This window comes from Apodemus sylvaticus, chromosome 1 (genome assembly GCF_947179515.1).
Source record: "Apodemus sylvaticus chromosome 1, mApoSyl1.1, whole genome shotgun sequence".
Taxonomy (NCBI): domain Eukaryota; kingdom Metazoa; phylum Chordata; class Mammalia; order Rodentia; family Muridae; genus Apodemus; species Apodemus sylvaticus.
Genome location: NC_067472.1, coordinates 70,651,617 through 70,665,039, shown reverse-complemented (window position 1 = coordinate 70,665,039; position 13,423 = coordinate 70,651,617). Strand labels below are relative to the sequence as shown.

The 13,423-nt window shown below is 42.7% G+C and overlaps 2 protein-coding genes across 2 annotated transcripts in view; one reads left to right on the top strand and one right to left on the bottom strand.

Moving 5' to 3' along the window:
- Dock1 (dedicator of cytokinesis 1) overlaps positions 1-13,423 on the top strand; it is a 510,172-nt gene that overhangs the window by 215,079 nt on the left and 281,670 nt on the right. The window lies entirely within an intron of this gene.
- Insyn2a (inhibitory synaptic factor 2A) overlaps positions 1,948-13,423 on the bottom strand; it is a 54,908-nt gene continuing 43,432 nt past the window's right edge. The window contains exon 4 of the mRNA XM_052196515.1: positions 1,948-4,576. Coding sequence (XP_052052475.1) covers positions 4,393-4,576 — 184 coding nt within the window. The 3' untranslated portion in view covers positions 1,948-4,392. The remainder of the gene's footprint in view (positions 4,577-13,423) is intronic.

Here is a 13,423-nt window from a genome sequence, read left to right as displayed (position 1 = left end):
CACCATGAGAGACTCTTGAGTGGCATATTCAGTTTTACACTGTGTCTGACTTTACATTCACTGTATTTGTCTCTTCCTCTTGGAAGCCTGTCTAGACTCCCAGAATTAGAGCATTCCTACCCATGATGTGTGATATTATGCAGGGACAGTGATTCTGTGCAGAGATGGCCAGATGAGTGGTTTGGTGTGACCTGGAGCTACCTACATACATCTTCCCTGGGATAAGCCAGAGAACAATGATTCATTCCTGCTACATTAGTCGGTTGCTTCTTTCAAATGATTAGACTTCCATTCTGATAATGAGTCCTTTAAAAACGTAATTGGGTGAGGACAATGTCTAAAGAGTTTTCCTTGGCCTGGGTACACACGAGAAGACTGAAAATTACCAACTCAGGCAGAGATGTGAGCCTCGCCTAAGGAAAGAGTTCCCTGGAGAGTGCACATGGATGGGGAAAGGCTGTCTGGATTGTCCTGTTCTGAACATCTGAACATCTGTGACCTTGAGAGTCGATGCCTCACCCGACTCTGCCATGGGCAGAGTTCAGTACTTGTAGGGCATGGATAAGTGCAGTGTTTGACAGGGGAGTGGCTGTCTTGGCAAGGGATTCACGGGCAGCATCCGAGGTTATCTATGAAGCCTGTGATGCTTCCGCAGGAGAGGAAGGTACTACTTATAAATGTTACCTCGGAGAGGAATGCCATTTCACTAAGTCTCAACATAGTTTTATCACTCTTATGTTACATTCCTCTCCATGAGCTTTGGTGTTGAAATTGGTGTTTTCTTGAAGTTAAAGTATCAATGTGCTTTTAAAATTTCTTACTGTAAGAAAATCAAATCTTCATTTCTAGAAACAAGGCATTATAGATATTTCAAATGGAAGAAACTTGACTTTTGAATCCAAGCGTCACTCTGGCTGGACCACTAAATTGGTGGCCTTCAGAAATTCATTCTACTGTATGCATAGTGCGAGTAATGACTTTACAAGTTCATGTATATTTGGTGCTGTCGGGGTGATCCTGCTTGCTGTTTTTGTATTGCTAGGTCCTGGGGTTTTGTTTTTAAGCCCCACCAAGGTTGCTCACTCCTTTGCTTATAGCAAAGGAAATAAAAATTGTGTCATTGTCTAGGTAAAATTCTTGCATACTCTTACCAGATTGTGCAAGTACGTTATATTAAAATTACTAAGGTGTAAAAAACTAATGAGTAGCTTTCCCATGTCCTGTGACCTTCCATAACGCATGCTACCCATTATGGCTTGATTAGTTTACATTAATTCTCAAAACTGGATGTCATTTTTGTTATTTGTGTTATATAGCTATTTGTCTTCTGATACATGAATTGGCTTCATACTTATCTGAGGCCAAAGGTATGAAAGGTCATTTATTTTTCTTCTTCTTCTTCTTCTTCTTCTTCTTCTTCTTCTTCTTCTTCTTCTTCTTCTTCTTCTTCTTCTTCTTCTTCTTTTTTTTAAGGTAAGAGATGTGGGTGAGGGAAGCTGTAGCTCTGGTCTTGAGCTAACACGACACCCATGAAGGTACCTCCACTGGTAGTAACTGTGTCAGATAAAAACAGCCTATAAAATCAGCCCACCAGTCTGTGGGGAGGTACACACTAGCAAGCGGCTACCAGATGATGTGCTGAGGTTCATGGCCCTAGGTTGATTCTCCTTGCTTACTTCTAGGCCAAGCAACAGCCAAACTTTAATCTGGGTCAGGGGTGGGCATAGAGAGACCACTGAGTACACATGATAGTCTCATCTTTTTGAATCCTACCAGAGTGCCTTCTAGCCAAGTATCTATCCATTATTATTTTCTTAGATTCCACCCACCCCCCAACATAAAGAGGCAGAGAAAGAAATTGGGTAGTCACACAAAACATTACCTTTGTTTTTTTATTTAAAAATTAATAAAGATTTAATGACAAGTATAATAATTTACTCTCTATACATAATGCCATGTGTACATCTACATAGGAGGGGACACTGAACTTTTTACTTAGTTTTGTATGAAACTTTTGAGTTCAATCTTCCCAGGAGAAGGGTCATCCTCTGTCATTGGCAAATTGTGATTCAGCTATGAAATGAGCTTGACAATATACTTTGTTTTCAGTTTTGGGAGATGCTTTTTCTTTTGAGGAGAAGTTGGTTTATCTTCAGAGTTTCATTTCTGGCTCTCACATGTTCAATCCTTTTATTTGGGGGCCTAGACTGGTTGGAAACATTGCCATCACAGGTAGTCACATATGCTCGCATCTAGACAGATGTCCAGCACTGGACAGAAGTCTGCCGACCCCTTCCTTTCACTCATTGACAACATGGGATTCTTCAGACACAGGAAGAGAAAACTGGTTGTGAACATTTTATAACATCAGTTAAAAAACAGTATAAAAACATGAAACATGTGTTTAAAGTTTAGTATGCATGAAACAATTGCACTTCCTTCAAGGTACAGGATCACCTTGGTCAGGGCTCTTCTCCAACAACAGACCTGTTTACTGCTCTTCTTCCGATTTGTATTCTTGTAGAATACTTCCATATAGGCATGTGTTTTTGTGCATGTGTGTGTGTGTGTGTGTGTGTACAAGTGTGTTTTGCATGTGTGTGTCTTGTGCGTGCATGCACGCATACACATGCCCTTGGATTTTAAATTAAGCATACCTCTAGTGTAGTTTGAGTAGTCCCCAAAGAGTATTCATACAAAATATTCTTTTAGCTTTTTTTTTTCTTTTAAAGCTTGTTGTATAACTCAAATGTTTACAACTAAATGAAACTCTTCAGTCCAGAGGAAAAGCATGTGGTATACCTTAGCTCCTACCCATTAAAAGAAGGTCATGACCCTCCCCCAAAACTGAGCTGCACCAGGATTGCAGTGTGATCTGCCAGGCTGCCATCAGCATCAGCTCCAGCTGGACGTGCTGGACTGACACTGAAGACTAGATTTTTCTGGTATACTCACAAACTATTCGAAACATTAAGTTAGTTATACAAAAAGGAATAAAAACCAAAAGAAGACCCCTACTTCCTACATGAGAAGCAGAACACTGAGCGATGTCACTAGTGCACAGGAGGATTTTGGTTTCTATAAAAAAGATACTTGTAAAGGTGCAAAGAGATGAGCAAAAAACAAGGGTGTGGAGGTTTATGTTGTCATGTGTTATCAAGAGAGAACTCTTGATTATACGGCAGATTTTTAAAAAATGCCTCAAACCTTTTGATTCACAGCTTTCCCCTAAGTATGCCATTTAATACAATTTACTGATAGGTTAAATGTAGGTAATGGTAAGTCTGGCCATTGGTAGCAGCTAAGGGAAACACACTGTCTCTGTCTGTGATGGTCAGATCTCACATAGTAGTGACAAAGCATAAAGAACTGTATAAAATACCTGGCTGCGCTCACTCAGGGATAAAGAGCATCTCTGGGGATTGAGCTACAAAAAAAGGGGGGGAAAAAAAGAAAGAAAGAACCAATGCTTTCTGCCGCAGCAGCCCAGGCACCCGTGATTTATAGGTAACTATATTACCCATTGTGTATCTCTGTCTGTTTTCCAATTCTTGCCAGATTCATCATTTGGCCTTTGGGTACCCAAAGAATAAAAACAAGATCTAAGAAAGCTTAGTGTCCAGGAGCTCTGACCCTGCCAGCTTGCAATGATTGAAGGCATATCATGACTTGGGGTTGGGGTGGGAGTGGTTCCTGGCTGTTGGCCATTTGGAAAATGAACAGTAAACATGTCGTCCATCTGGAGATGAAGAGGGTTCTAAATCTGTGGTGTCAATTTGACACTGAGATGTGGTCACTTGGCTTAGCGCTACAGCACACAAAGGCAGATATACATAGAGTCACATTTTTCGAGATTATTCATGGTCTCCGACCACTTGAAAAAAATTGTGCTTTCTCCGGATTTGAATGTGCTGAAAACTGCACTCGCCCCTGCTTATTTCATAATGAAAGGTAAAAATGAAGTCCTTTGCCAGCACAAGGCTTGCTTTCTCTTCTCATTTTAAAAATAATAATAATAAAGAGCCAAAAATAATGAGAAGTTCCACTGTCTACAAAGCCTGCCGTATGGAACATTGGCAATCTCGATACTCATTCTTAGGTAAGAGGGTGCTGTCTGGGGTTAGAGTTTTTCCTTATCTTTGACTATGTAAGTTTTATGTCAGACTTTATACCCCATACCAGTGAACTGCAAAGGACAGCTGGCAAGGGGTGACAGTCACTCCCTTGCTGCTGATTATCTGTTGGTGCGAAGGCCTTTTTGGTACGCAGGGCGAGAAGCAGGGAGCACGCGTTGGCACCGCAGTTCCCTTGATCCTGTCCGATTTGGAAAAGGACTCACTTAAATCCCAGTGGGTTTAAAAGACGGTCCGGGTCTTCCCGAGCCCACGAGTCTTAAAGAAACCAGAGTTTCCACCTTCCATGCTTTTTGGACTCAGTTTTGGATTTTTGCTTGGGCGTGGAGGAGTGAGTCTCCTGAGTGTAAGGCGAAGGGATGACCTGAGTTTCCTCGACAGGGTGCAGTTTTCTCAGCACAGGCTGCAGTTTGTCTTCTTGTTGCTTGAAATCCAGCTCCACACTAGAAAGATAGAACACAGCATTAGCGCGTTGCCCAAAGAGATACTGTGACTTCCTATCAGGGCTGTGTTCATTCAGAGTTGATTTATACTGTAACTGCACTGTTTAATAATAAACAGGTAGCCATAATATTTTTACTATCAAGCACTGTGATCTATTCCAGACTGACTCATTTTTCTTTGGAAAAGTAGGCTACTTTCTCAGGCGAGCCTCGGTGAAGAAAGGGCTTGCCCTGCAAGCATGAAGATGTGAGGTCCACTGTCAACTCTCGCTTGAGTGCCATGTGTACTGGTGTATGTCTATAACTCCAGTGCTGGGTGCTGGGCAGAGTCCAGGCAGTTCCCGGGACCTCATTGGCCAGCCAGCCTGTCAAGCAATGAAGTCTAGGTTCAGAGAGGAAGCCCTGCCTCACAAAGGAAGATGCTGATTAAATAGGGGCTGATTCTCCCTCTCCTGGCAGCTGACATTTGCCTATATCTCATCAGTTAGGGGAAGGATTTTGTACCCACATCTCTTGCTCATGCTGGGATTTTATGTGGCTTAAGTTTACACAAGGATTGTACATATTGTCTAAATGGCTGTGAGTTCATATGTGCAGCTGCCCTATTGAGCACAGAAGATGTTTCTTTGTATTCACTGCCTCTGGCTCTTAATACTCTTCATGAGGCCACACTCTCAGTGACCCCTGAGCCTTGGGAGGTAGTCCACACATCCAAGAATAAATGGGCAGCACCAATTGGTCTTGATGTGTTGTGGGGGGGGGGTGTGAGTTGAGAAAGTAGACGTGGGAGGAGTTAGAGTAGGGGGATGAATATGATAAAATGCATTATTCAGAATTATCAAGTTATGAATAAAAATGAAATTTAAAATAAAATTAAGAGCTATAGAGGCATGACTCGACTTCTGGCTGCCACATACACAGATGTGTGCACATGACCACAAGATCATATACATACACCTCACACAAAGAATTTAAATCTAAGTCCATTATGTATCTGTTGCCACAGAAAATGTGAAAGTCAGATTGAACATGCTACTCATCCTGAATTGTCAACATAGACATCATGCAAATTAGCTAGCCGGCAAACAAGGGAAGAGGCAGAAGTCATAACCGTGTGTGACTTGCACACACATAACACACACGCTGGCAGTGCATCAAGCTGTGTGTTCCCATGCAACCACCTCCAGTTAGAGAAGCCTGTCGGCAGACACTACCACGAATGCCTGACTTTGGCGTGCCTTCTTGCAAAGTTGTTCTTGTCTGAAACATTCTTATGGACTACAGCTAGGAGAGGACCCTGGGGAGGACTCCTGTGTTTATCACTTCAGCACTACTGAAAGGTTTTTGTTATTATCAAACACAGCTTCCTAGGAAGCAGCATAGATAACGTTTGGTGAAAACAATACAAGATTGTAATTATACCCTGGGAGCAGAAGTGTGCAAGGATGCTTGTGTTAGAAAGATAAGATTGGAGATGTGTTTCAAAATATACACTGATACTTAGGAAGATGCAGGGAGGAATGCTGTCAGTGTACTGGAGTTGTTATTTTTGTCTTTGGGAAAGATGATGGTCTGCTAGAATGGGCTCCTAGCCTACTGTTTTTCTGTGATGGTGTGGTACTGGAGAGCTTCTCTTCCCATCACCTGCTTTTTAGATCATGTGGTTTGAAGTAGGGCTCTGGAGTCTTCCACTCTGTCCTGTCACTTTGTCCAGACCCCAGACTAAACGTCAGTAGACTTAAGTGAATGTTCATAACATTCTGTAGCCGGAGGGACTAGCCGTGAACCATCTATAAGCACAAAATCCTATCCATTTAGAGAACCATTAATCCCAGCCAAATTCTGACATTTTAGAAACACAAAACAGCAAAGCCGTATTAATCTGGATTCTCAAAAATAAATTCAAGCTCTATTAAGTGGACTACTCTGATTTCTAAATTCCATGCACCATTTTTTTATTGTAAAAGGCAGTAATGTCACTGAGGTTGTTTTTTTGTTTTTTTGTTTTTTTTTTTAATTTCAAGAAAAGTTAATGCTCTTCTTGTTTTTTCTGTAAGAAGCCTTATTTTCTTCATCTGTGTTTAAGAACAGTGTGTGTATCTTTGTGTACATGTGCATGCACACATGTACACATGCATGTGTGTGGATGGCACAACATGTGTGGAAGTCAGAAGACAACTTTCAGGAATCTGATGAAATCTTCATTGAGACAGATTTTAGTTCCATGAAGTAGAATTGAAGCTCAGGTGTCACCTATCTAGAATGTGTGGCAATGGAGGCAAGGCCCTTCCTATGGACAGCTGTGCAATGTGCAAACCTTAGGACATTCTGAACCTGTGACATCCCAGCCTGTCTGGGCTGTGGTCCCTGAGAAAGCAGGAGATCGTGTCTTGGTGCAGGAGTCTGGGGAGCAGGGCTGAGTTAATTCTAGCATCATCAGTGAGCTTACATTGACTCCAGTTCAAGGAATGATAATTGCTGTTTTATCAAATTCTAGAAAGAACACATTCTCAGACATACAAGTCTGTAAAAGACTATTTCACTGTTAGTGAATCGTTCCAATATTACTTTGTTCTTACTGTTATGTGTTGACTGCAGATTTCATAATTGAGTCTGGTGCTGATTAAAAAAAAAGCATTAGAGAATTCTCAGTCTGGAAGCTTCAGCAACAAGAGCCTTTCAGGAATCTGTGAGCTGTGACATTTAGCTAAGATAATACTGAAACACTTCCTCCATGTCAAGGCCATTTTGGCCATCCCAGGTAGCTTTCCAGTTGTTACAACAGAGCATATGGCTAGCACTTGCTAGACTACCATCTAATCCTGGGCACCTGTAATTATCGAATTCCCATTAAGCAACTACATTGGGAATCCTGTCATTAACCAATTTATCACACCGCGGAACCATGTAATCACAGAGTAATCTAATCTGAGTTCTTGTTAACGAAATGACTCGACTTTATCTGTTGAGCACAGTCCTGTTTGTGCTTATCCTGGATACAGAGGCATGGTAGAAGATGGCCACCAAGCCTGGGAGTTCCTGCTGGGACAACCCTGCTGTGGGGTTTAATGACACAGGGACTGTGAGCCCTGCATCTCCTCACTGCCTGCTCTGTGTCATCCAGGTTCCAGTGTATCTGTCTGGGGATGATATGCATGCGGCACTGTGAATAGGTGAACTCTGGCTGTTCAGTAGCAAAAATGTGTAATTTTTTTGCCCATTGCTGTCTGTTCGCAGTTTCTTCCTGTCCAAGTGCTCTCTGGGTTATTTGGGGTCGGAAGTAGATGGCTGAGTGCACAGTGCAGCATTACAAGGTTAAGAAGAATCTGGTTATCTCTGCCTCACATAGAAGAAAGGTTTCTTTGATCTTCATGGCCAAATGGCCTGCACTAGGAACTGAGGTCCTGGATACTGCAGAGCTGTACAGCTGTTCCGTCTCCAGTCCTCCATCTCTGAGGACTGCCAGTTGACCATGTAGAGTTTAGGGAGGCCTGCCTGGCAGATGGCCAGTAGCCCAGGCTTTGGTCTTTATCTTAACTCTGGGATGATGACCCCTCATCTGCTTCTATGAACAGTGATCATCATCTGTTTTCCTTGCCTGCTTCCTGTCGCCATCCCTTTGCTCACCTGGGGTATTTTCTCTGGCTCATGACATGGAATACCACATTCAACTCCCCACTATTCCAGTTACACACAATTTCTGCAACTTGACTACAGATCCTCACCTTCTATCTTTGAGTTACTTCTTTGCTTTGCATTTAGTTTGGAGCATTTAGCATTTGGACTGGGAACCGGCCAGTGTTTTTTGGATAAGTGGGCCCTGGCATCAGATAATAGGATGTACCTTGCACTGAGTGGAAGAGAAAGATCCAGGGACACTGTGTCAATAGCTATTGTGCAGGGCATTACTGAACTCCTCTGAAGCTTTCCTTTCCTTGCTCGCACCTCCATTCTCTTTCTAGAAATCTAAAACTATGCCTCCCAGGAGGGATGCCCAGTGGGCAGAAGCCCTGTTTGCAAGTGTTGCAAAGCCTTGGCTACACTCTTCTTTGGCTCCCGGGAATTCATGATTAAAGGATGCAAAGTCATTCCATTTCTTTAATCATTTTGTCTTAAAGATAAGTTTTAGTTATGAGAGTTTATACAAATTATTGTTGTGTATATTTCTAGTATATGTGCATGTGTTGATGCATACATACACATGTTCCTGTACATGTCTGCATGTGTATGTAGAAACTTGAGATTAACATACTATTTCTCATGTGCCATATGACTTTTGTTGTTGTTGTTATTTGGTGCATTTGGTTTTGTTGTTGTTGTTGTTGTTGTTTTATTTTTTAAACAATCTCTTGCTGGTGTGGAACTTTCCAAGTAAGTCAGGCTGGCTGGCCTGCTAGCTCCAAGAATTTACTTATGTTCTCAGCACTGGGATTTTAAGTCTTTGCAGGATGCCTGTGATTTTTGTGTGTTCTCAGATTAGGCTCAGTTTTGTTCCCATGCTTGCAAGGTAAACATTTTATCATCTGAGCCGTCTCTTCAGCATAGTGTGTATATTTCTAAAGAAGTAAAATTGCCCTCATCTAAATCTCAGACAGTTCTCTCAGCCCACATCCAAGCTTCGGTTTCCTTCCTGTGAAAGATACTAAGTTTCTTATTAATGCTTCTCCTGGCCACTTTAAGGGAGGCAGCAGAAAAATATTTTGGTGCCTCTTTTCTCTCATTTGAACCTCTTGCAAAACTTAGGTTCTGCCAATTGATGCCTATATCTCAGCTTAAATGAATGCCTCAGGTGATGCGTTTCTCTGCTTCTCATTTTAAAGCACGAAAGATCTAAAAGCAGGTAAGTGTGGTCCCTCTTGCTTGTTTTCTGAAGCTCTTGCTTGTTTTCTGAAGTAGAAGACTCCAAATATTTCATTCCTCCTCTTTGTCAATGCCCTGTGGCCCAGTGAGGCTCAGATCCCTACCCTCTGCTTTTAATTCTCTTTGAGTTAGATCACAGAGTCCCTGGTGCTGTGACTCTACACATCTTGCTGTGCCACTGTGGATACATCATTTCACCTTGGGGACCTGAATTCCCTTGGCTGTGAAGTGGTGATTGAGAGTCTTCCACTCAGTGGACAATTCCCAAGAGCCAATGCACTGGGAGCGTGGGGAGCTCTTACCCTGAGTCTTTGGATATGATAAGTAATGTATAGGAGTATAGCTCCTAGTGAGGTACAGGCAACTACTGTATGGACATGTTCTGTATGGGAAAACACAAGCATTGTCCAGAGAAAGCTGGTAGTAGGGACTGTCCCAGGCTGTGCTCTCTTGTGTGCTAGAGGAATCTAGGCAACTACTTGTCTTTCTCTCTACTCTGTTTATCTACATCTTCTCCAAGCAGAAGATATAAAATCCAAAGTAGCCATCGTTTTCCTCTCAACATTTCCCCATAGAGCATCTAAGGGGCACTCTACACCTTGTCTATATTCCTAGATACACACAGATTTTTCCTTCCTCCCCGACGGCTAATCCAGTGGCTCTTACACTGTTCCCCTCCCCAGTATCCACATATTCTACCAGCCCATTGCAGAACCTTGTCATTTTCCCCTTGGCCTTGAAATAGCTGGGTCTTGTTCTTGCCACCTCCAAAGTGTCCAAGGCCAACATGGTAAACGCCTTCACCACATCCTGCATGGTGGCTTGTCTTCCTTTCCTTCCATGAGTTTTCTAGAAGAGTGAAGTCTACCTACTCACAGGTCATACACAACACCCTGGCATGCCACGGTCTGGCCAAGTGCTCTCCATGTCTATCTGAGAATCCACTGAGGTACACACACGCCACATTGACTCCATCTTTCACTGTGGTAGGCAGCCGGTGCTGGCCTCTCAGAGCACACCCTCTTTATTTACTGAGTCACAATAAACTGAACTGAATGGAATCTCCTCCCTTCCAAACTCACAGAGCTGCACAACCCAGCCTGTGTTGTTTTACATTTAATGTGTGTTCAATTTGTAGAATTCTGTTTATTGTATATTATATAATTATACATAGTATATGGCTATATTTTTATCTTCCATCTCTATAAAATATATCTTGACCTATATGAGGATATGGATCTCACTCCAATCAAGTAATAATGATTTATAATTACTAGCTTTTTAATTTTTAGATATAAATCTGCTATCCATCAGCACTATTTCATGTATTTTATATCTGTTTATAGCAGTTCTATAAGATTTAAAAACACCAGACATAGTTGCCTATCCAGTAATATTCAGTTACTGAGACTATAAAGATATTTGCTATGACAAAGGCATTATGAGTATAAAATGCATTGTATCTAAAGCTGGTTAAAGAGTGATCTTTCAGAATATACCCTTTAACTTTTCCCTGACCTTTGGGATTTGCCTTGCTGAGGCCCCAGCCTGTCCACCTTACCTTCCACACCAGGTCTCATGGGAGTGCCCAAGTGAAAGGCCAGGCCAGGCCAGGCACACAGCCCTGAGGGAGCCCTGCCCTGACCCAGCGCAGCAGAAGTAAACTTTAGACATTTTGATAAGCTCTGCCTGTTATCACTTCCCCCAGGCAGGCAGGAATGTGGCCAGCTGACTATGAGATTGTCATATGAGTTTAGCAAGTCTCATAGAACATGCCAAGATCATGACTTGTAATTAGAAGGTGGTCAACCCTTTATTAAATGTAGCCAGTTACATATTGCCATTCTAGCCTCAGTGACAAGCACAGCTTTCTCTCTTTGGGGTGCAATTGCAGTGCATTCCAGAGAATGCAGGACTTTCCTCCTATTTGAAATCTATTCTGGTGTGCCCCATCCCCCAGGTCGCAGGAATTGGTTATGATCATAATCCGCTCCTCACCTGCCCTTGTCATTTTGGATGCTTCTTTGCTCCTGTGTCTAGACAGAGACTGCTTCCTGGATACTTCTGGGAGTGAATAGCCTGCTTCTGAGTCCCTGGCAGGCTCTGTTCCTTTGGCCCTGGCCAAAGGAAGAGGCTGTTGGGAGGGCCTGGGGACCCCTGTACTCAGCAATCACTGAAATCTTCCCAGAGACTCTTTTGTGGCCCAACTCAGGAATTTGGGGCAAATCTGAACCTGTATTTAAGCTCTAGAAAATCCCCATATTCACCTAAAACTGCAGGGTATTTGTTTTCTTATGAAATTGACAGACTTCTTTCCTTGATGCTAATTTGGACTTCAGAAAAAGGTTCTCTAACTTTTTCCCCTTAACCAAAGGCCAGGGCCGTGGCTGCTTTGGGGTCTTCTGTCCTGAATAAAATACAAATCATTGCTTTGCCAACAAGATGTGGGGACATGGGCAACTTTGACTCTGAGTGTCATTGTTGGCTTCACAGTGTCTACAGAAGGGAGGCACGCTGTTTCTGAAGGATTGAAAAATTCTTATATTCTGGGGGGAAAGAGATAGTGTATTTTTAGATTCTAAAAGAATACTGAGAGAAATTGGATTATTAACTTTGGGAATTTTCAAGAAGCATTTTGAGGCCTGTCAAAGCTATTCTTTTCCCCTGACTTAATTTATTTTATTAAAAAATAGTTCCTTTATGCTGGAATAACATCGTGTGAGGTATTGTCTAAGGGTTCCGTTCTGTCCCAGCCCAGTCCCCTGTCCCCACTTAAACAGTGAGCATTAGAATACAGCTATGTACGCTAGATGGAAGACACATTTTCCCCCATCTCGGCTCAGACTGCTAAAGAACTCAATATGCACAAAAGGAGTAATTGAAGTGGTACTGGAAAGGGTATTTCCACTAAGAGATAATCGTCGGGTGACATGGGCAGCTCCATGTGGCTCTGGAGATAGCCTCAGACTGGCATTGGCTCCGCATACAAATGCATTTACCTCTCTACTATAAGACTTCATTAGCTATGCTGTGCTCTGCTTCCTCACCCTGACCAGCTCCTTTCTGCACAACACTGGGCACCACTGAAGAATCCTCCTTCCGCATGTATCCCCAGGGCTTTCCAACCATATATTTTGTGTGCTCAATGGTGTGTGGTAAATTAATCAGGAATGATATAAGAAAGGGCAGTCATGGTCTCTTTGTATCCCTTTCTCTGTCTAATCATTTGAATGTGTTCCCTTCATCTTTCCTAAAATCTGGCCATCATTTGGGGTAAGAACATGTATCCTTAAGACGTTTCCTGCTTGAGACCCATGTACTGCAAAGGCCTCAGTTGCTCCCGTGGAGCCATCTTTATTAGAGATGCTCTGGTACCTGCCAGTTTCTAACTCTCCAGCAGAGGGAGCGCTAGAAAACATAGCTAAGCCACCTTCGCACCCCTAGTCCCCATTGTCTGGCATCCCTCCAAGGCATCCTGTCTCTCCCATACCTGCTCTGTGTCAGATGATGAGACTGTGACACCTTACAGGACAACTTACAAGTTCTCCCCACCCCTGGTGTGGGCTGGGCAGACTGGGGCTTTTCCTTCCTCCTGGTACCCCACCCACTTACTGCCACAGTGAGTAATTACTGGTGTCACTTCAGGCCACTTTTATGGTGGTGGCCTTGATACTATAAAAATAAAGTAGGAGTAGGCAGTTCTTCCTGAAGTCTGTCCTAATCCTGCTCAAGAACTTCCTGTCTGGAAACAGTACTCCTTACTTAATCTCTGTCAACGTTATCACTATCTCTTACATCTCGGTGGTATCCCCCAAAGCCTTTGAATCAAGCCTGGGTCACTGTTATTTTCATTAAAAGATACACATTAGAATTCACCCCCTTCCCTTGCTCTGTTATTGCACTATTATTTTATGAATTAACCAGTTCAGTAAAAGAGGGAAGGGGTGGATTTGCTTATGGTCTCTTTCATTGTTCCCTTTGAAACCG